At 35.1% G+C, this 23,277-nt stretch overlaps 1 protein-coding gene and 1 long non-coding RNA gene across 5 annotated transcripts in view; one reads left to right on the top strand and one right to left on the bottom strand.

Annotated features, from left to right (window-relative positions):
• The window catches only part of PGAP1 (post-GPI attachment to proteins inositol deacylase 1), a 44,123-nt gene that overhangs the window by 149 nt on the left and 20,697 nt on the right, over positions 1-23,277 (bottom strand). The window contains exons 14-27 of one of the 4 annotated variants that reach the window (XM_075028055.1): positions 23,085-23,160; positions 22,730-22,803; positions 22,587-22,638; positions 21,791-21,857; positions 20,802-20,910; positions 20,386-20,424; positions 19,211-19,304; positions 18,464-18,554; positions 18,048-18,245; positions 15,407-15,542; positions 14,181-14,231; positions 12,717-12,940; positions 12,272-12,376; positions 6,425-6,518 (exon numbers count right to left, since the gene is read on the bottom strand). In XM_075028055.1, the coding sequence (XP_074884156.1) occupies positions 6,425-6,518; positions 12,272-12,376; positions 12,717-12,940; positions 14,181-14,231; positions 15,407-15,542; positions 18,048-18,245; positions 18,464-18,554; positions 19,211-19,304; positions 20,386-20,424; positions 20,802-20,910; positions 21,791-21,857; positions 22,587-22,638; positions 22,730-22,803; positions 23,085-23,160 (1,410 nt within the window). Of the gene's footprint in view, positions 1-6,424; positions 6,519-11,221; positions 11,419-12,271; positions 12,377-12,716; positions 12,980-14,180; positions 14,232-15,406; positions 15,543-18,047; positions 18,246-18,463; positions 18,555-19,210; positions 19,305-20,385; positions 20,425-20,801; positions 20,911-21,790; positions 21,858-22,586; positions 22,639-22,729; positions 22,804-23,084; positions 23,161-23,277 lie in introns of those variants that run through there. The other 3 variants (XM_075028054.1, XM_075028056.1, XM_075028057.1) reach the window with 3 other exon arrangements.
• Positions 12,956-17,773, top strand: LOC142031138 (uncharacterized). The gene is made up of 3 exons (XR_012650428.1): positions 12,956-13,315; positions 13,936-14,044; positions 16,080-17,773. It is a non-coding gene; the product is annotated as an uncharacterized LOC142031138 (long non-coding RNA).

Raw genomic sequence — 23,277 nt, forward strand, 5'->3', positions numbered from 1 at the left:
GCTCCATAAGTCCTACAGAGCTGTCACTGATAACAAATAGAGCAAGCATGACAATCCAGTGGAGTGCTGAAAATAATTTATCCATGGCAGGAAGATCTGCGTACTGTGCTGTTAACTTTTTTTTGTTTTCCTAGTACTAATGTACTAGGAAGAACAAATTATTCTAAAGAAGCATTTCCCATACCACAGCTATTTCTAGACACAATTCTCTTTTTGAGGGACTAGTATGACATCTAACAGAAAATATTTACATTTGTAAATTTACATTTGTTATTACATACAGCCATTTTCATTGGCTCATTAGCTACAGCATCAGATCTTTGTGTACTCCAAGGTGAATGCAAAAATACGGCTTGAGATCCAGATACCTCAATTTTAAAAATTGCATGAAATGAGAGTGTACTACATACATTAATAAGTGCAATAATAATACAGCCTGGTACAATATACTAGAGACCCATTTCACAACCTGATCCAAGGAGGGGGGGGGGGGGAGAAACAAATCTCCCTTTCACGTTCTTTAAAATAAAGCTTACCAGTGAATTTGGCTCTGGCTTGCCCCTTCTTGGTTAGTCTCCTTGTAATCTGTGAACAAACTGATCTCTGCGCTTATATTTCTAGTGGACTGTAGGTGGGTGTCAATGACGTTAGCAGGAGTTCAAAAATACAGTAATGATTCCACTTCCATCCATGACATAAAGACTCTTGAGAATTTCATCCTTAATACTCTTAAGACCTGTCGCTATTGAACAGTGCAGTGCAAATTCCTCCTCCCTAAGCCATATTACAGAAAATTGTTGGTAAGCATATAAGTTTAAAACAATTCCCAACAGAGATAGCAGAGCTGTATCAAAATATTACTTTTAATTAAAAGTAATTAGCCATATCTCTAGAATGGTGACTAACAGATAATTACAGCTGGCTGAATGGTTTTCAAGCAAGATGAGATATGGATCATTTTCTTGATGCTGGAGAGAGAGAGAAAAGAAAGGTCTGTTTCAAATCCAAAACCTTAACATTTTAATGGAAGTGTTGCTTTCCTACCCTGATTTTATCAGCAGTTAATATCCTCCTGTCAGACTAGAAACTAAGGCAAAGACTGCAAGAAGGACTATGCTAATTTACCTTGGCCTTATTTCATAGCATTCTTCATCTCAAAGCTGCTGAATTTTTTTTGCTTATAATTTCATTATATTCTTCTCTCCGTTATTTAGATGATACTTTAGTTAGTATCATATAAAATATATCTCTATATAGACATGTTAAAACTAAAGATTTTTGGCCATTATCTTACTCCATATTACTGTTGTTTATTTCTGACTAGAAGCTTTACATCTTTCTTTGGTTTAAATTTTGAAAACAAAACAAAAACCTAACCCCACCCTTCCAGGCAGGCAACATTGTGGACATCCAAACATCATTAGCAACACAGCAAACAAAATCCTAGCAGTGTTATTTTCATGACTGCAGTAACATACAAAAATACAAGTGTCCTGGTTGCAGCTGGGATAAAGTTAATTTTCTTTCTAGCAGCTGGTATAGTGTTAAGTCTTGGGTTCACTATGAGAAGAATGTTGATAACACACTGATGTTTTCAGTTGTTGCTAAGTAGTGTTTAGACTAAGTGAATGGTTTTTCAGCTTCTCATGCCCAGCCAGCAAGAAGGCTGGAAGGGCACAAGAAGTTGGCACAGGACACAGCCAGGGCAGCTGACCCAAACTGGCCAAAGGGGTATTCCATACCATGTGACATCATGGCCAGTATATAAACTGGGGGGAGTTGGCCTGGGGGGATCACTGCTCGGGAACTAACTGGGCATCAGTCCATGAGTGGTGAGCAATTGCATTGTGCATCACTTGTTTTGTATATTCCAATTCTTTTATTATTACTATTGTCATTATCATTATTGTTATTTTCTTCCTTTCTGTCCTATTAAACTGTGTTCATCTCAACCCACGAGTTTTACTTTTTCTTCCCCACCCCAGTTCTCTCCCCCATCCCACTGGGTGGGGGGGGGGAGGTGAGCAAGAGGCTACATGGTGCTTAGTTGCTGGCTGGGGTTAAACCACAAAAAGTCAACTTATCCAGCTTGCATATTATCCTACAGACTTAGAGTGAAAAAAAATTTCACACACACATAAAAGAAAATCCATCAAAACTCATCCATTACTTTCATAATAGACAACTTCCAGATCATAGACTCATCAAGAACCGGAACAGCAGTAGCAACAGAAGAACTTGTAAAAAGGCAGGCCCCAACGTAAGGGAACTTTCTTTATTGATTTTTTAGGTAGATACTTATTTCTAGTTTAATGTTTTGCATAATTTACCTTCTAAATCAACCAGAAGTAGAAATACGTTCCTCTAGAGGAAATGACAGGAAGGGGAAAAGGCTTGATTTACAGTTTGGGATTAGATTTTAGTTCCTTATTTAGAAGAAAAAAAAAAAGGCCAGAAAAGCAGGCAGTTTTCTTCCCCTCAATTCTTTTATTAATTTATTTAAAAAGAAAAAACTGGAGATTATGCAGTATATTCAGCTAGTAAAACATACCAAAGTCAGCTGTAGATTTATTTTTTATTAACAAGTTTTATTACTGTAGGAATTTAGGCAGTTTGGTTGACTGGTGAAGTATGCAGATATGCAAGAGATTCAATTAGCATATATTTTCTGTAAGCTGTCTTAAAAAAACCCCCAACCTCACAAATTTGTATTGTTGCTTACTGAGCTACTTGTTTGAGAAACTGCTTGAGGTAAAACTCTGTTCAGACTTAGTGCTCATTGTAGTGTGGGTTGGTTTTGTTTTTTTTTAAAGGTAATTTCATTATAGCTCTTTCCTTCAGTGAAAGTCAAATATAAGCGGAACACATTCATATTAAAATACTATTATTAGAGTTACACTGATTGGACAAAATTGCATCCTTTTTTGAGAACAGTAGCTAGTTTAACTAAGCATTAGGTTTTCTTGATAAATTATGTATATAGACACATATCTTCAGTAAATCAAATCTTTTTAAAGTGGTTATACTAATTATATAGCCCTTATGGCACAGTAAGTAATATTCATATGTTTGAATTAAATTGCACTGAAGCTGAAAATGCTCATAGCATTGCTTGTTCAGTTTCATGCCAGTTACTTCAAAAAGGTAAACATCTTGTTCTAGAACAAAGGGCAAATTTAAAACTAATTAGTTTAGCCAAGAACAAGTTTTATACATATGATACTCTATATAAACTATATTATTCACCAAATATTTTCCATTTTATTGCATTTCCCATTCATGATAGCAAGGCAGGTATAACAGCCTAAGGTGCATGAGTTAAGATATTGAGACAAGCTTCATCAGTTATGATCTTTATTGTATTCTACTCGAGATGTGAAAAAAAGTGTCTGATACTTAAAGTACTGCTCTAACCACAATGCTTTTGTTCATTGTTTTTATTTTCTGCTTAGAATCCCAAGTATTACAAGTGAGAAGGAAAAGCACCAAACTGCTCCACGTGAGTACCTGAGCAAAGACTAAAGGCAAACATTCATCACAACACTCATTAGCATGTTTGTACAACAGAAGTACAGGTAACATTCACAACACTCTACAGAGTATGACTGGTAAGTGGCACTTTTTGTGAATTACAACCATTTGTACTAATGCAACCATATAAAAATATACAGAAGTATTTATTTAGCAGAGCATATACTATACAGTGTACTCTTAAATCATGCACACTTAGGTAAAAAAAGGACAAATTAAAAAAAGTGAAATATACACTGCAGACAGGGAAACCACCAAACAAAATACAAACATCCTAGAGTAGCTCCCACTCAAGTTGCCCTCAGCTTCAACAAAAAAGTACCAGTATCTAAAAGCACAGTTTTTAAAGATTCTGAGATTTCAGCTTTCAGCAAATTCAACATTAGCTGAAAATACCTATTCTTCAAGGTTTTCTCAGCATCTCACAAGACAAGGACTTTACCAAAGCTTATCACACACTGCGTGACCTGTATCTGAGAATTCAGTTATAAACATTTTAATAAGCACAATAATTTATTATAGCATTATTTAAACATTTATAGATAAGACCCTGTCAATATCTCTAGAAACCTGTTAAAGGATAAATTTTACCTGATGTAAAATTAAGAGTTAGCTCCACCTACAACACTGGATTTACACTAGCTATATAAGAACTGAAAACAGAGGAAGAGGTAAAAACATGTTAAGACAGGTCGCTTGTGAAGCGATAGATTTTTCCAAAAAATTACATATATGGTCTTCAAAGTTTTAAGTCCTCTTAAAACACAACAAATAACAGCCCCTCCTTCCCCCCCAGTTACCCTAAACAGGTATTTTGGCCAACATTATTCTGTCTTTGTGCTTGGAAAACCAACTAAAAGGTAAGAAGGGAATCAAATTACTAGGCCTATGTTACACAGTTTTTCTGGATTAATCATCATATATAAAGGCCTTAAAGGTAGTTCTGCCCTCTCTTTTAATACTTTTAATTCCTGTAGCTAGGAAATCAACAATGGCTAGGATTACTGAAACAACATCATCGCAAAAGAAAGAAGAGAAGGTTAGGTGACCGGGACAAGACTTTTAAAAGTCCTAAACTAACATACAGAAGGAAGTAGCAGGGAAGACATAAAGATTGCATGTTATCTGTTGTGCCACAGCATCAGCAGCATTGTGGCAGCCTGGTTCACGTTAGTTCTCAATAAAACAGGGTTAATAACTTTGATTCATATTGCTTCAAACAATTATTGTGATCAGCTGACAGGCAGTCATTTTGTGTGGATATCTAAATATCCACAGTCCAATGATAAGCTTTGAGATAGCATCTTTATTCAAGATTCAGTATTACATAGTACTAATAGTAAGGTGGGGGAAAAGTCAGAATTTGGGGGGTTTTGTTCAAAACATACAAAGAATCCTGTAGAGACGCATAAGGAAAGCCAGTAGTGGCTTTTCCTGAGCTCTTCATATTAAGAAACATACATAAGAAATCCTTCTACTATATCAAAACAAGATTTTAAGATCTTGGCTATTTCTAGTTTTCTTTAATTAATTGAGAAGAACAGAATGTATAAACTTTTTTCTTCTTCCCCTCCCAAAACCTTCCAGGGTTTTATATATATGATTTTTTTTTTCCTAAAAAGTAAAATTTGTTATTCAAAACTTCTGGAGCTTTAACACAACCAACCAACCCCACCCCCATCTAGTTTTCTTCTCACACTGGTGTAGATATTGATTGAAACACAATATTTTGCTTAAACTACAATTAGAGGATTTTTTTTATTTTGAAGAAACTAAAGAACAAAATTTTTAAAAATAATTTGACACACAGACTTGGAAGTTGAGACAGACATCTGAGACTAGTTTTCCTTCCTTATTTTTCTTTTTGTCACAATAGAAAGATTTGAGAAATTAAGGTCAGCTAAAGCTTTCTGACTTTGGTTGGTGTGATTCCAAACCACAAATATACTGTACTTGTCATAAAATCTTCATTTCTGTAAGTGCAGTAAAAGGGGGTCAAAATAATTTTTTAATAATTAATAATTTGTCCCAAATCAAGTTTCAGTATGATCCACACAAATATTTTTGGTCAACTTCAAAAATCAAATATAAGGCTACAGAAGTCCACAGGCTACATTTAGAGTGTATTCATTTACTGGTTTAAGGCACAGTATTATTCTTGCTCTAGAAAGCTAGAAGTTTAAAGTCACAGTGAGGAATTTCACATTTCAATTTTGGTCTGGCACTCTAATTATTTATGTCACATCTACTACTTGTAGACTTATGTAAAATATTTCAGTTGTCAGGTGCTGCAGTCTCAAATACTGTTTTCACACTCCAAGTGACATAAGTGGAAAATACTGAAGCCTGAATTGATCCCAAAATAGTGCACTTAGCATTTTATAAAACTAAACATCAACATACTTGCACATTTGATACTTAATATATATATATACCCTGAAATTATTTAAGTTGGAGGGGAAAAAAGTCTTTGCTGGTATTTCAACAAACATGTGAAACTGCAATAAAAAAAACAGTCTACCGGACAGCTGCTGTGTATCTTCACTAGGTCAGTCATGGTACCTACAATTACTGTGAACATTATGTTTTGTACTACAGTGGAAGGATACTGCAAACCAAGGATAACGACGTATGGAAGGAGGAACTGGAATGATGTGCCGCAAAATAACAAGTTTGTGTGGGCCATTCCTGACTTTTATAGACCTAAAATTAGCTCTGATACCACACAGATTCCTACAGAATCTAGAACGCAACCTGCCAATAACTGTAGAGAGGCCATGCTTACAAGATTTGTTTATGCCAGCATAAGTAGCAAAATCTGTCTGCATTTAAGAATGCAGAATGAGACCTTAAATCTTAAGCAAAACCTAAGTCAAAACATCACAGCTGTGGCTTAGGTTTTCATGCTACAAGGCAATAAGCACATATTTGAGGCAGTTACCTGCTTAGATATCTGAAAAATTGAGGTGCTGGGCAGATTTCTGGCTCTAAAAAAAAAGTAGAAAAACTATTTTACTTTAACATAAAAAAGAATCTGTTTTCAATTGTCATTCATTGGCACACATCTCCAGAGGTATACAAGAGCAGCATGTAGCTTTGGTGACAAAAGTATGTCTCCCCTAAAGGAATGGTGATGAAAGTTTTAAAACCTTTTACAGTACAGTGCTAAGTGCTTATGAAAGCTAGCTTGATTATCTCCCAGAAAAAAGAGATGTAGAGAGCCAAAGCTGTAAATTAAGTGACTAACATTCATCACAAAATGGAAAATAAGCATTAAGAATTTAGTCTGGTTTACAGCTAACAATTTTCTAGTAGCTTAGTGACTTAAAACAGCAGCACAATTATTATACAGACACTATAACTGCTTCCAAAAACATTTTCAGTAACTCAAGAGTATTGAAGGTCTGTAAATGGCTGGTTTTTTTCTCAGTATGATTAACACAAAAGTCTAAACACACTCATGACTGTATTGAAATAAACTTGATCAAATGAAAGCTTCTCAAATGTTTACATTTATTCACAGGCACATAATTGACTTTATTCTGTCCTGACAAAGCTTAGAAGCAGATGTATAAGATTTCAGAAAAAAGACAAGTAACAAGTTCATAACCTTGTTACTGGCAAACACATGGAAAATTAGACTTTGTATCAAATACTGACATATGCAACAATGCTTTTTGGTTTTTTTAAGTATCAATACATTTTATTTTTTGAGTTTAAAAGGTAGCCCAATTAGGTTATAGTTGAAGAGTTCACTTAGACATACAGGCAGTCTCTATGTCTTCTGCAGCATACTACTACTACACTGTTTAGGATTTTGTTGTGTTATTCATTTGTTTGTTTTAAAACTTAGCAAATTAATATTTTTGAATGAATTGCTACATTTATCAGCTTACTCAAAACCAAAATCACAGCGGAACTCTAAATATTAGAAATAAAATTAACTTAAATTCCATTTACTGCAATTTTTTTTTTAAACAAAACAAACCAAACAAAAAACACCCCAACCAAACCCAAAAAAACCCAATCTCCCTTTTAACAGGATGCTGAAACATGACATACCCACAACAAACTTCTAAATCAAAACTGGAAATACCACCTTTGGACAACATTCATTCATTCGGTTTCAATGTACATTTGGTAATTCCAGTTAAGAGGTAACAGTTTTTCCTTACCAGACAAATATAGACCTCTTATGAACTGTTAGCTACAGGTGTAGCTACTATGATTGCAGCATGATAAGACTATGAGGAACATATGTTTGATCATATCAACCAGAAAAGATTACAGACTTCAAGAGCATTTCAGGGTACGGAGATGTCACTAAAAGCTTTGCCCCTACCAAAGATTCAGCTGTACATGTATGCTGTACCTAAAATTAGTGACATTTGGTAGTCCAGGTTCTTACCCTGTTTTTTTTGTTCTGTTTCTGGTAGCTTATAAAAAAATATTAGGAAATAGCCACACAAATAGTTCTTAGTTTGAATGCATCCTGAGGTACAAGCCAAAAAAATGGTGGCTTAATCTCAACCTAAATGCTTGATTGATAAAACAATCTCCATCTAAATGTGGTGGACATCCACATGGATGAAGAACAGTGGTTTTGCAAAATTAATACCTCAACTTCTGAAAAAGGAGAGAACAACAGAATTTGGGTCTGCATGTTAATAGAAATCTTCCCTTACAGAGCAAAGACCTAATTGATTACAAGCTAATTTGTGCCTTGGTCTCCTCCCGCACAGTCTAGATAATCTAAAATTTGAAGAATAAACTGGAATTTTAATTTACAGGTACTAAGAGACATTACAATATATTTGCCAACAGCTGTTTTATAAATGCAGCCTACTCATAATAAAGGATATTTCAGTAATATTTACTCTTCCTCATCCACACAATTAAAAGTCTTTGTAGTGGGTCAGACTACATTTCTACTGAGATTATAATAGTGAACCGTGGCAGAACTAGAAATTCGCATAACAGAAGCCTCTTCTCTGAAAGTAGCAACAAACAATCATTGTATTTTACCTGAAAAACAATTTTAGACTGTTATAAAATCTTGTCTTTTTCAGAATGGCAAGTAGGATCATTCATTGTATCTTAGAACAGGATGAATTGTTCTCTGGACTTGTTCTAATCCGACCCCCCTCTACTGATTATATAGAAAATCTAGCTGGCATTAGACAACTAATCACTCAAACAGCTGAAGTTACACAGTCCACAATCACTGTAAAATCCAGACGCACATCTCTGATAACAGTTTTAATCTAGCAAATGACACAGAATGCATATAAATCCAAAGTAGCAGAAAGACTTCCCCTCCTTCCCCAGTGAAGGTAAATCATCTCTGAAAAAAAGGAGCATTGAGGGAGACGTGATAAATTCTGTCATCTGGCATCTCAGACTCAGGATTATATCTGCTCCTATCTCCAACTTGAAAATCAGGTAGGAATCTATGCAAGATTTTGTAACCCATTTCATGCAGAGTGATAACTATCAATGCAATTCTCAGCTTCAAAGATATAATGAAATGAAAAAAACGGTGTTATTCTACGCTGCTGTAATTCAGAAGTTTCCAATTGTGGCAGATTTTGGAAGCTATCAAAGCTACTACACATGCAGAAACTGTTTGCTCTCCTTATTCTGATTATTATTTTATTCCACCAACAGCTCCAACAAATGGATTCATGCTTAAAGAGCCCATTAAGATAGCAAAACAAAATCAGGAGTAAAATACAGTAGCAAGCCAAAAGAAGCATGAAGGCCAAGGAAAATTATCTTCCACAGAAATCAGATCCTGCACATTTCACAGACAGCCTTTTACCAGCCCCAGTGCAGTTCTGCCACCATCTTTCATTCACAGCCATTTGAAAGCAGAAAAACTACTATATTCTATGTCTGAACAGCAATTTTTAGGTTAAACCAACTGGTGGATTTAGCTACAAGTATATTTAGACACACAAATTATCTTTTTTTTATATATATGTATATACACACACACTGTAGCATACATTTGGTTAGAAAGTATCAAGATATAATCTATTCAAATAACTTTTCTGATTTACAAACACTATGTATAATCCAACTTTTTTTAAAAAAGGTTAAGACTAGAGTACCAGCACATAGATTACTGATAACAGTGACAGTGGTTTGGTTAACTACAATAATCTTACTCAGTTAAAGCAGTTTTAATGGCTTAGTGATAGCTTGAACTGCTGACTTGTGTATAAGCGGACAAAACAGGTGCCTACTTCACATTTGCCCTTCATTTTGGAAAGTCACTGTGTGAATTAAGACTTTCCAGCCAGCGTAAATGAACTGACCCTAACAACACGCTAGAACTAACTGAGGCACTTCAGGCAAGATTAATGAGCTACGATAAAATTAATGGGTCAGGCTGGCTGTACTGCTATATCAAGAATATACTCGATTGACTGTGGGTCGCAGATTACCTCTTATGAGTCATGTAAGACTATTGAGCTGGTCTAGTATTTCCACATGAAGATAACGGGTATCTCAGAGTGGAGACAGCTGGTAGGCTCATCTCTATACAGAATCAATACATCATTTTAACCTAATGGCTACTGAGATTTCTTCTGTTGGCAAAACACATACCCAGGGGACAGAATTCCTTACACATAGCTAATTCAGGCTTTATTATAAATGGCAGTCACTGTAGCATCTAGGCACTAAGATAATACTGTATACAGAGCTAATAATTATGGTCAGTATGTCCCATTATTACGAAGAGTTTGTCCACGCGAAGAAGTCAGCACTGTCTGGCAGGGCATGAATTTACAGAGTTGTAACTATTCCACATGAATTTCACTTATGGACATTTATTATGAGACAGTTGATTCTCCATTTACAATAGGAAAAAACCCCTGCCTTGTCTGCTTGGAAACAGTGCAGTACAGCAACTGCACTGTGAACTCACACCATACCTCAATGTTTGCTAGCTTCTACATACGGACAAGGTCCAAGGAGTAATTTCAGAATTGACAAAATTCCAGAGAAAACTGGCAATGTTTTAAAACAACATTACAGCAAATTGTTTATGAATCTGCTGGTATCCTTCCTGAATAGAAAGCTACACAGAATATTGTTGTTTTCTCACTCTCAGAAAAAGTAAAATGTGTAAGACTTTCAATAATCTCACAAATGTTCAACTCACACTGATTGAACAAATGATTTGACAGAAATAACAGTTCTATATAAGCAGTACATTCTAGTTTGTCTAGACACAACTGGCAGCTTTTAAATGTAGCATAAAATGATTGAAAGTATACTTGGCTGTGTATTTTTGTGATAGTCACAGTGTGCTTGAAATGTATTGAGTTTTAACCAGCATATTTTAGATCTGCAAGAGATGCAAGTTCAGAACATACGCACTGTATGGCATAGTGAGTAAAAAAAAAGTCTGTTTCAACAAAAAAGTATAATGAAATATCAAAGTGTCTCCAAGGCAAACAGAGTATTGAGATGTTACACTAATATGATTTATGTGCTTACACACACACACATAGTTAATTCACTTAATTTTCAGAGTCAGGAAATAAACAGCATAAAAAAGCTTTCTAAGCAACATGAACAGAACCACAAACTTTTCATGAAGTATTCACAGTTCTGTCCTCTTTCGCACATAATGTAAACTACTGATGATATTAATAGAGGCATTTCTTTGTTGAAATTTGCCCCATTTCCAGTGTTAAGTTTCTAGGCTGCACTGTTCTTCCTATGTATAATGAACATTACACAATACAACACAGCACATGTAGAAGAAGAGAAAGGGTTACAAAGTGTGGTACTTTGTATAAATGCATTCGTCCAAAGGCCAACATTGCAACAGACAAAGGGAGTGGAACTTTGGCTGCGATCTTCAAGAGTTTACTGTAAGAATATAAAGAAAAAAATTGCCATTTTTATAGCCATACTTGCAGAAAGTATACAAATACCATATTTCACTTTCTTTTGAAAAATAATTTATAGATTTCAAGGATTTGTTCATTTTTAAAACAGAACAAATAGGCATAATGGGCACTAACAACATGCATAAGCAAGAACAATTATTCAAAAAGGCTAAAAAAAAGTCATTTTAGAATATTCTTATATTAATATAGAAATAAGTTCTCCGTAACAAAGAAAGATTTAATGCTTTAGATCATTTGAGTTAACAGGTACCAGTCAAGAGGATAAATTGGTTATTATTTATTGTCTTCCATGAGGCACTAATTTTATATCTGAACAAGAAAGGCTCTACCTGTCAGCAAAACCAAGTGCTCAAAACTTCTTAATCTGGTAGAAAGCATGTTACATTTCCACAAGTGTGCCCATAAGGGGAAATTACAAGGACATAACTATAATGGTTTAGAATTCACTTTTCCTTCTAACTTTCTGATAATAATTGCTAAATGTATTAGAATTCTGCAACATTTGGAAGGATACAGTGAATTGTGAATGAAAAAGTCACTGTTAAAGAAGTCTTTATGCAACTGATCATTTAGATATCAAATGCTTCATTTAAGTCCATGTGGTAAATACCAGTGATTTTCTCCACTTAGCTGAACTACAGGTAATTTGCATGCATTTTACCCAGTCTTTAAGATTTAGCCATATGAGTTTATAAATCTCTATGTAGGCTGAACACTTACATGTCTGTGCAGCATAAATTAAGATTTACCACAGAAAGGGAAGTAGTAACGAAGAAGCAGGAAAACAAAAACTGGGGGTTGGGCTACAGTACCTTGATTTCACTTCAGAAGTACTTGAATTCATGAGAATTTCTAAAATGCATACGAGGATAATAGCTGTAGATCTACATGGATCAGGATCAAGTCTAACACTGTACCTGGAAAAAATGGTTTAAAAAGCATGTTACTTCTAAACTAGGCTACCAAATAAAATCCAAGTTGGGAACAAGCATGTGCTGATAACACACATACATGAAATGTATATGGCATCACAGCCTGGCTTTAAGTCCTTTCTGAATCATTACTTCCTTCAGCATACCACTGATTCACTTAACACCTACCTATACCATAACATAAACCAGATTGCATAGAAAAAACAATTCTAATTAACAGAGGTCTTTGATACTATAAGGTAGCTAATAATGTAAAGAGTCAAACATACACAATTTTTTCTGTCTTATTCTTTTTGTCCACCTTACTGGCAATTTAAGAATTTACCTGAGATTTTTTAACCAATAAATTAGAGATGGCAAGTTGAGCAGCACAATCCACGTGAATAAATTGAGAATTGTAACATGCATCTTAAGACTGTTAACAGCTTCAGCAACTGTTGTACTGTTGGAAAGAGATTGTGTTGCTTTTACGGTACTGTCTGTTGAACTCTGGTTTTTGACTGTGTATATACTGGAGTTCTGTGAAGTTTCTTTTGAGCAGTCTGAATCCTGAAAATAAAAGGCGAAAGTCATAAAAACATGCATGGGCTTGTAAGAACCCATGCTGAGGGAGGAGGGAAAAACTGTCACAACAGTACCATACCAGCTCTGATTTAAGAAGAAAATTTGCAATTTCTCTCTCAAAAAGCCATTAAAAGCAAAGTTCAATAGTTCAATTTTAAAGCATCTAGATTTAACCAGAAATTTCTCTTACACTAATATTTTATATGTCTTTGGAAGAAAAAAATGGAGAGTGGAGATGGTCTGGCACCAGTGCAGTGATAAGAAATGGAGTTCCTGGAAGAAGGAAGAACAGAATAAAAGGAGTAATAAAGCATGTGGGTGAAAATCACAGATGATCATTCACAGAAAAAGATACAGGAGGTAATGCAACCAAGAGTACAATATTAGCTGTAGGAATAAATAGCAAAGATAAACTATGAGCTAGCAGATGGTAACTTCCAATGGCAGAAAAAGCAGCACCCCACAAATGAAACAAAACAAAAAAATATTATATAGAGATGAAAGAAAAGAAGGAGAGGATTTAAAACTAAATGAACAAAAACCACTCAAACCCAAAGAAAACTGTCAACAACTTTTTCTGACAGACTTTTTTAACTATGTTTGCAAAAAAGAACAGGTAGTTATTATATGCTTGTATCCACACATGCTTACATCTTGGATCCTACACCCTAAAGTAACTGGGAAAAAAAAAAGTTCACAACGCATGAAACCAGATGCTTCTTCACTCCTTTTTAAATGGCTCCCAATTTACTGCCATCTCAGTCCATATCCATCTCATAAATCATATGTGTCATGTACCGATTAAAAAAAACCCTAAACCTACAAACTACCTATCTGGAAAAAAATATTTACCTGTGGTATAGGCTATTAGCTACAAATTAAATTAATTTCTTTAGATAAGGCATGCATAATCAAATACCAAAATTTAGACAAAAACTATTGTTCTGTATGTATTCAGAGACTACGTTTTCTTCTTCAAGGAACTTCAGACAAGTTCACACTGCAGTGATCTTAAGCAGTGAATGCAAGTGTCACGTGTGATGGAACAGGCTACTCGTGTCCTGGCTTTTCTTTCACATCATGCACACAGTAAGTAAACTACAGCCACCCAGTCATCACAGCACAGCCTAATACTAGCAAGGCAAGACAATAACAATTCATAATGCATAGGTTTGCCAAAGAATTTTTGGTCACAATTTTCAACAGAAGCAGGAAACAGACCTACCCCATTAAGCATGTTTTGTTCTGCTCTTACATTCACATGTAGCTTTATAACCTGTAAGACAGACAGTTCGGCTTTTTTGAGTAATATTTCTTCACACAAAAGCTGTAGTATACAAGAAAAAAAAATTAGGCTAGTTATTTTTTTACCCTTTTTATAGCTAGATAATTCTAGGGTCCCAATGGAGCTGCAATGCAAGAAACTCCCTCTGCCTTTTTTATCAGCAGCATCCAAAGCACTCTCTTAAGGAAGGATTTCCAAGCACAGAGAGAAAACTTACGCTGCTCTGCTTTCTCCCCTTCCACTGTGCTTGACAGAGAATACAGAGTGGAAAATCTGCATATCGCTCACCTCCTCCTCCTGAAGCTCTACTTCACTTTCTGCAGAAACCCATAAACAGGCCACATAGGAAAAGTCCCATGTCAAAGATTTACTGCAGGAGGGGGAGTAATGTCAGCATGGAAATGCCCTTCACAGGGTAACTTTGTCACAGGGAGCTCAATTAGAGATAGACATGTTCCTCAGGCTGTGCTTTCAGCTGCCACCTACCTACTTCAGACCACCTGTAAGCTGCTGTGCTTTGTGCCCCTACTCCCAGATGCATGCTCCAATGCTTCCCTAGTAGCTAAGTATAGTAGCTGATTTAGCAGCTATATAACCATAGGGTGAATCAGATAAGTTAGACGCTCTGATGCAAGGAAGACCATGGAAACTGAATGGCAGGAACTAAATATGGATCTTTGTGGCACCAGCCAAGGGATCAGATTAGACATACAGTAAGACTATCCTAATTCTACAATATACCCACCCTCCTTCCTTTTACTCAATAAAGATTTGTGAAAAGTCTTTAAAGATAAAAAGTATTCGACAGAACATTCCAAGTCCTCTCTTTGCTAAGGTTTCTCTTCAAGGGAGTTATTATTCTTTGATTTTATAACATTACCTATCCATAAGTTACAGATCACAATTATATACATTATTGTAGTGGGCATATGGGACTGTACCTTTCTTTGGAAAAAGCATTAGCAAAAGAACAAAATAATTCTAAAGATTACAAGATTGTGAGAGTCTGATTAAGTTCAAAAAAAGACCTATTTCAAGTATGCAAATAATAACATTTAAGTATGAAAAAATCATAATCTGTATTTTTGCTTTCAACTTGGGGTTAATTCAAAGCATACAAAATTTTGAATTCAGTTATAAATTCAAGACGTTTAGCCTTTCAGTACCTTAAACAAGTATTGAAGGTAAATAATGAATACAGCAAATGCACCGCAAGTGGTCCAGCTAACCAAAGCAAGGGATAACACCCCACAGAGTCTTCTGGGTGTAATCAACTTGTTATCTTTCTGAAGTACAGTAGGTCTAAAAAACAGACAAAACTGCTGTTATACTCTTGTAACATCAAACTACAAAGATCAAAGAATAATTTTGTTTTGTGAATGACTGAAAAGAATAAATTGCTCCTGAATATTAATTAAAAAAATAGTTAGACAAATTTAAGCATATATACCAACTGCTACATACACTACTCTGAAAAAAACCAAACCAAAACAAAACACAAAAAAACCCCCAAGCCAAAACGTTCTTATCAAATGAACTAACAATACAACCTTACACCTTCCAGAATGTAACTAATGTATTATTTTTACTTTGGGGAACGTAAAAGGATACGTTGGTGAACATAAAGCATTAGATAATGCTAACTGTAGATCTGCATCAGCCACTAAGTTCTTCTGTTCAGCCCAAGAGAATGAGTATCTTATTATTATTACTGCACAACTGCATCACTTAAGTGACTCCTACTACAAACATTAATGCACTGCAGTGTTCAATGATAGTACAGCAGCATACAACAGTAAGTCTCCAAGAGATTAATTCTGTGACAAACATTCTTCCCAGACAGGAATTTCTGCTTGCTCAGTCTGAGACAAACAGAAAAGCTTATTTTAAGTTTCTGGATTCCAGCTGATATGACTAAAAGACAAGTACGAACGTGAGACAACAAAGATGAACTGAAAAGGTGTAACAATGAGGGGAACGGTGCAGGGAGGAAGTGCAACAGAACTATGAAAAAGTCTGTACTTCATGGATATTTATGGGACATTCCAGTATTAAAATAGACATTGAAAACAGAAAAAGCATTATTTGGAAAACACAATTTTAAAAGCCTTTGCAACAAACATTGAAAATAACCACAAAAAGAAAGCTAGTTGACAAGAACAAAGAATTCCACAGACAGCTAGTGACAATTTTTTTACTGCTGGCCATATCAGATCATTTCAGAAGACTAAGCAAGAGTCAAGTGAATACAATCTACTTCAGAGAGATTTATAGAATTTCCCCCCGCCCCCCGCCCCAAGAAATTCAGGACTAGATCAAAACATGTGTAAGGTACTAGAATTTCAAAAGGAACCAGCTGACTTAAAGGCAGACACACAAAATCTTATTTTCCTGCCTCTGCCCAAGACATTCTCAGGGTTTGCAAGAAATAAAGAGCTTTAATGAAAGAGTAGGAATCAAGATAAACTCTTAAAAATTTAGTAATAGTTTCAAAACTTAGAAGTTTATCACTTCATCACTTAAAACTAATACTGAAACTTCTGAGCATCCACTGTAATTTATAAACAAGACGGCTGAGAAGAAATAGCTGACACAACATCTATTATTTCGTAGAATAAGACCAGAAGTGCTAGTGATGAAAAAAGAGAGAGTTCATTCAGTGGACATTTTCTGAGTAAAAAGCATCCCAACCAACTTTCTGGAGACAGAGAATTGGCTCAAATCTAGCTGAGGACTGTTATCAATATGAGAACAGTCAAACCATTAAAATAGCTAAGCATGTTATCCAATTTACTAATTTACTCTTTCAAAATCTTTTTATTTTCCTTGCTTCTTTTAAACCCCCTTTCATATTTGAATACTCATCTCTACAAGTAAAAACATTCCAGTTCTCTTAGATCTATAAAATCAATTAGTCTTGTAGGGTGAAATTAACACGCAAGAAGTTTTTGTTTTACAAACCTGTTTGGATTCTTTAATGCAGTTTATCCAATATGAACAATAAGGAATGGATTGCAATGTTTATAGTCCCTTTTCTAAATGTATGTATTTATTTTCTGGGCTGCTGAAAATGGAATAGTTCAGTTGCTTTCTTTTACCCAACAAGCCTTCCTCAAAAACAAACTGAAAACCTTCGTAACAGCTGGTGAAGGAAACAAGAAAGCCATTTACGTTCCCTTTTGGAGATGTGGAATAAGGAATCCTCATACTTCTTTAGTACTTAACATTGACAAACCCAGATGGCTAAAACCATGTATGAACTATACTACAGAATTTAACCTTGTCCTGGGTTCAGCTGGGACAGAGTTAATTTTTACAGGAACCTGGGAGGTGGGGGGCATAGCCGGGGCAGCTGACCTGAACTAGCCAAGGAGCTATTCCATACCATGTGACATCATGCTCAGTATATATATAGGGAGCGGGCCGGGGGGGGGGTGGATCCTTCTTTCGGTGGGGGAAGTGGCTTAGCGTCGGGTCCCGGGTGGTGAGCAGTTGTACTGTGCATCACTCTTTTTGTATACTCGTTCATTAGTACCGTTGTTGTTATTCCTTTGTGTTGTCCCAGTAAACTGCCTTTATCTCAACCCTCGAGGTTCCAGGGTTTTTTTTCTTTTCTCTCCTCCGTCTTCCCCCCATCCCACCGGAGGGGGGCGGGAGGAGTGAGCGAGCGGCCGCGTGGTTCTTTGTTACCGGCTGGGCTGAAACCACGACAAACCTGCCCAAGCATTCACGCTGAAGAACACAGAAGAAAATTGACAGGGTCACAGTCATCTAAAAGAGCATAATCATATAGCATAATTGTTTTACCTTATCAGAGTTAACCATAACGAAGAGAAGAGTCTCAGAGATGTAGAGAAAAATACTCCACTCCAGTAGGCAATGCCTGTCCCAAAAAGAAATAGAATCAGGGACACAAGGGGGAACCATGCATCCTGACTACTCAGTACAGCAGCATCCACCTCTGGTAGTGACAGTGATTCCCATATCTCTCTAAACCAGTTAAACCTGCCAAAAACATGAAAGCAGTATTACTTATCATTTCCAATCACCATTACATTAAGATATATATCAACTATACCTCCTACTACAGCCTTTCAAACAAAATCACAGTCAGGTGTTCACAATGACTACAGATAAAATAATATTCTTCCCAACCAATAGTTTTACTGAAACTTCTGTTTTGGAAACTGCTTTAAATAAATAAATAAGTTATGCAGACTCACCCCTGCAGAAACACAACAATGCTTATAAGAGGTTCTACTTTGTAGGGTTTAGCTGTCCTAACTAGTTCAAGGGGAAAGTCTGAACATTGGCCTAGAACCAAGAACAGAAAGCATCTATAGTTATTATTTTGTCATGAACTTTAACAAGAAGATCCACAACAAAAAGTAAATTCAGACAAAGGTTTGAAAGTTTACTTTACAACAAGATAACCATGTCTTGTAACACTACTGTAAGTCAGCATACTTCATCATCATTGCCCTTATGGATCACTCATACTCAGGTAATATGTCACAAGAGCTTCTAGAGAGATTACAGAGTTTGTTACAAACACCACCTGAATTTAAATAAAAATGTATTTTGTCGGAAGACATGTCTAAAAGTTAGTCTGCAAATCTCATCTTCATGCAAGAAATGTTTCGTGCATATTAACAATATATTTTAAACTTTTACATTTCTTTTTAAGCAGACTTCTATTAATTCTAAAATATTGTGCAACACCAATCTTTCACAAAGAAGGGACTGCAGAGTAAAATAATAAGGAAATACTCTGCTACAACACAAGCTTGGAGAACTACCAACAAACAAAAACTGAAAATGAAGAGCATAGATCCAAGTACTTGCACAAGTTCAATGATACTTAGCTTAAAAAAATTTCACAACTAGCTAGTCTTTCAACAGTAAATTGGATAAGTAATTACTGTAAAAACACTTGTGACAGAAAAAAAAATATCTTTCTAGAAGGCTACCTGTTGACATTAGTGTGCTCAATTGTCCTCCATAAGCAAGAAAAATATTACAAACAACATAGACAGGAAGAGAGCCAGCATGGAACCTTATTATCTGAAAAACAAGGATATAATATATTTTTAAATATATAAATTAAAACTTATCCTTAAGAAAAATACACACACAAAAATATTATCATGAAGCCAGCATGATTATGTGATTAGAAAATATTTCTTAAAATTTCAAACAGTTTCTCATTTTGATGCATAAGTATTTGATAACCACCATTAGCAATTCATGTTATATATGGAAAATACTCGGATCTCTCATAAACAGCTAATCAAACATGTTATGATAAATGACCAAATTATAAACAAATGTGGGGTTTTTTTCCAGTCAAGACAAGTATTAAAAGAATAAAGTAGCATGTTAATGGTGTTTCAGTAAAAAAAATTTAAAAAATTAAAAGCAAAAGGCCACTTTCCAAGCAAAACCTGCATATAGTTATATATGCTTTTGGGCAAAGACTTTTTGGAAGCAATTTCATGTATGTTTTAATTGGCTTTCACTATCCCAAGTCATGATTAATATATAAAATAGCATATAAATTTTCTAAAATGATAACAAACTGAAAAATCCTTGATATCAATGCATACACTAAAATAGAGAAACTTGCCAGTAATATTCCAGCATTATACTTAGATGCTTGCAAATTAATTGCTTTTTTAGAATCAGGAAACTGCAGATGGCTAGTCTATTTTTACTGATACCAATGTCGAAATGTATTCTTCATTGATAACCAAAGAAAATTTATTGAAAAGGAGCATATGGATCTACTTAGACTTTTTTCCTAACTTTTAGTTGATGCCAAATGTATTTTAAAGTTTTAACACTACTGACTCATCAGGCAAGAAAGTCAAAGTGACCTACAGTGTCATCCTTTTACAGATATTTGGCTAACCACAAAGCCAAATGCTCAACATTTACATTAGCTCTTTAGAGCTAGAGTGCTTTTCTACTCATCTGAAAACTGAGGCCTGACATTTATCCAGATGAGATGCCTTGCCAAGTGACAAGATTTTAAATGATCATTGAATAGCGTTCCTCTTGGCATCAAGCAGGGAAGGGAGGAAGGGAAAACTTCTATAGATGCTACTGAAATAAAAAACAATCTAGTACTAGAAGGTTTTCTTACTTGCCCAAGAACCTGTAAAACTGACGTCTTCAGAATTACCTTCATAAAAAAAAGGAATATTTTATTATTTTCTACAATGGTAAGCATAAGTACACAATACTTCTATTTTTAAGAAGCCAACTTAGGTATTAGAATACAGCAATCCCATAACTAAAATCTACAACAGCTTACTACTGACTTTTCAAAAACAAATGCATTGAAGTTTTTGTTAGAAATGAGAGCCCAACTTTCAATATTACTCCAGCTGTTGCAAAATACTTGTAACATGTACTACATTTACAAAAAGGCCAAACAGCCCACCTTTAGATTTGCTTAGTATTTATTTTGATTAATTAGCTACATGTTTTAAAAGACTGAATTTTGCAAAAATTATACAGCAATGCAAAGTAGCTATAAAATAAATTTGTATTACTCACTTCATACTGACAGTCTGAGGAAGAGTAAATATTTAACTCTGGAACCCTGCTGTCATTTTGAGGCTGAGCAATATGCAGTTTTGCAGAAATCTCCATAAAAGACGGAACTCTGAAACAGCAACTTAATTGGTAATTGTCCTTATAACCAAAAAAAGCCAAACATGCCTTCATCTTCAACAAGTGCACGTAAAGCATATCTAATACACCAACTGTCATCACAAGCTATAAACGAAATGTTATCATGAACTTATTTATGCTATCACAAAGAACCACATAACATTCTCAGTCCACTGTCCTCTGAACTATCAAGGGGCTAATGAAACTATCAATGGTGCTAATGAAAAACAGTCAAGTTTAGCATTAGTGTACACAGCGCCTCACAGAACATGTAAATATGCTGAGTGACAAGAATGGGAAGGACAGATTCTTAAGAATACAATTCAGTTTCCTGCAAATATCACATTGTTAGAAAATACAGGGCAGGGAAAATAGGGAGGTATCCGTAAGGCCTCTAAAATAGACAAGGAAGACAGTTTTCCAACCATCCAAAATAAAGCCTGGTTATTTAACTGCGATTCATGAGCAACACATATTTCAAGCCATATCATTTGATTTTGTTAGGATTGTGCTGCTGTAGCAACTTAGGGCTGCTGTGTGATGCAAACCCTGGTTTACAGGACGAAGCCAGCATCCAGAGCAGCCTCTATTTCCCACTCATGAGGAGGTCAAGGATTATGCTGAGATTTCAGACCAGCAAATCTGACCCCCCTTTTTAGAAAATTAATAAGAACTATTAAACAATTAGTAGATACTCTTATTCTGAGGAAAAGTCAAAACAACTTTGTCAACAAGGGCAGAAAGGTAAATGAGGAAAAGACGTAGAAAGCAAACACTTAAGACTGGAGAAGTTGTCTCATCTCAGAAATATTACCACAACAGGATACAAACATTCTTCATATCAAGAAGTTATAATTGTTAAAAGTCCTTACTTTGCTACAATTATTGAGTCTTCATGTGACCAGGGTACATGAAGTCTGTAAACACTAGGTTTTCTTTCTGAAATGGAAGAGAATTAAAAAATATGAAATTAGTTAAGAACAAGATGTGGCAACTGTCTCCAAAAACTAAAAGGTAAGTAAAACAAAGGTGGCATATAGATCACTATACAGAATCACTGGGCTTGCAGTTACATTGCAGTTGACATTGCAATGCAGATCAGGGCAGTTAGCATTGAACAAAAATGACATTTTTTAACTCACACTGTTACAGAACAAGTCAGTGAGACATCAGTATTTAAAGGCAGGACAGCTATGGGAAAACTTCTGGTTTTCAATAGAGAGCTGTAACCTCAAGCTCATAAATCCATCACTTTTGTTTACAAAAAAAAAAAAAAAAAAAAGTCCTTCAGCATCCCATTTTGTTTAAGCTTATGTAGCTCAATATTCACATTTGAGTCCCATAATTAGCAAATAAAAATCCTAGCCAAATGTGCTATTCTTGAGAAACACTTTCAACATTCAGCAGGATTCTGCTGAAAGTTCAACTTCCCTTTGCTGGGATGTAAGAAAAACAAACATATGAGGACTAATTCCACATTTTCTTTGAGCTATCCTTCTTAACAAAAAGTGTAATGTGAGAGATATTAGTAGAGACATTTGAGCAGATTATAACAGTACTGCTTAAACCCCATTGTACGAGAGTACTTTTGTTTCCACCAGCTTCAGTCTTGAGACTTTTCAACAAGCTTTGTTTTATAAATTTATTCTTTAGAAGACTTATATTTACCTTTGAGTGACTGGCAGTGGCTCTCTATATAAATTTTGAAAGCTTGATATATCTAGAACATTAAAAAGAAAAAGAAAAGAAAAATCACTTACATTCTCCAAACAGTGGTTATATTAGCTTAAAATATTAAGTAGTATTCTTACTCGGTTAAAGTGCTGGAGCTGTACATTGTAAAGTAAGCCAGTTGAATTTAATAGAATTTTGCTTGAAGAAAGCCCTGTAAAGGATGCATTATTTTACGTGTTAGATAAAATTATTTAAGAACTCACTACATCTTCAGATATTTTTTTTCCAGGATACTTATGTGCTTCTATATCTGTTAGTCAAAACCCCCACTTTTCTTATTTCTTTCTTTGTTACTAACAAAAGCAGTATTAACTTTAGTAAAAACAAACCCCAGAAAACCTCCTGACCATTGGAATTTTTAGGCAAATTTATTATCCAAATGTTAGTAATATTAGTTTTCCATTTTTCCCAAAAGTAATATGCTATACTTACCAAATGAAAAAAGATGTGTTACAGGAAGCTGTACTGTTCTGGAATCCTGTTTGAAGAATTCACAGCCCAAAGTATACTGCAATTCAGGAAATTAAACACAGATCTAAACCAAGCACAAGACTATAAAGCCTTTGCACTTGTCAAATTCTATTCACAGACTTGGGCAGAGTCCAGGACACAAATACTGAAAAGC

Source organism: Buteo buteo, chromosome 5 (assembly GCF_964188355.1).
Source record: "Buteo buteo chromosome 5, bButBut1.hap1.1, whole genome shotgun sequence".
NCBI lineage: Eukaryota > Metazoa > Chordata > Aves > Accipitriformes > Accipitridae > Buteo > Buteo buteo.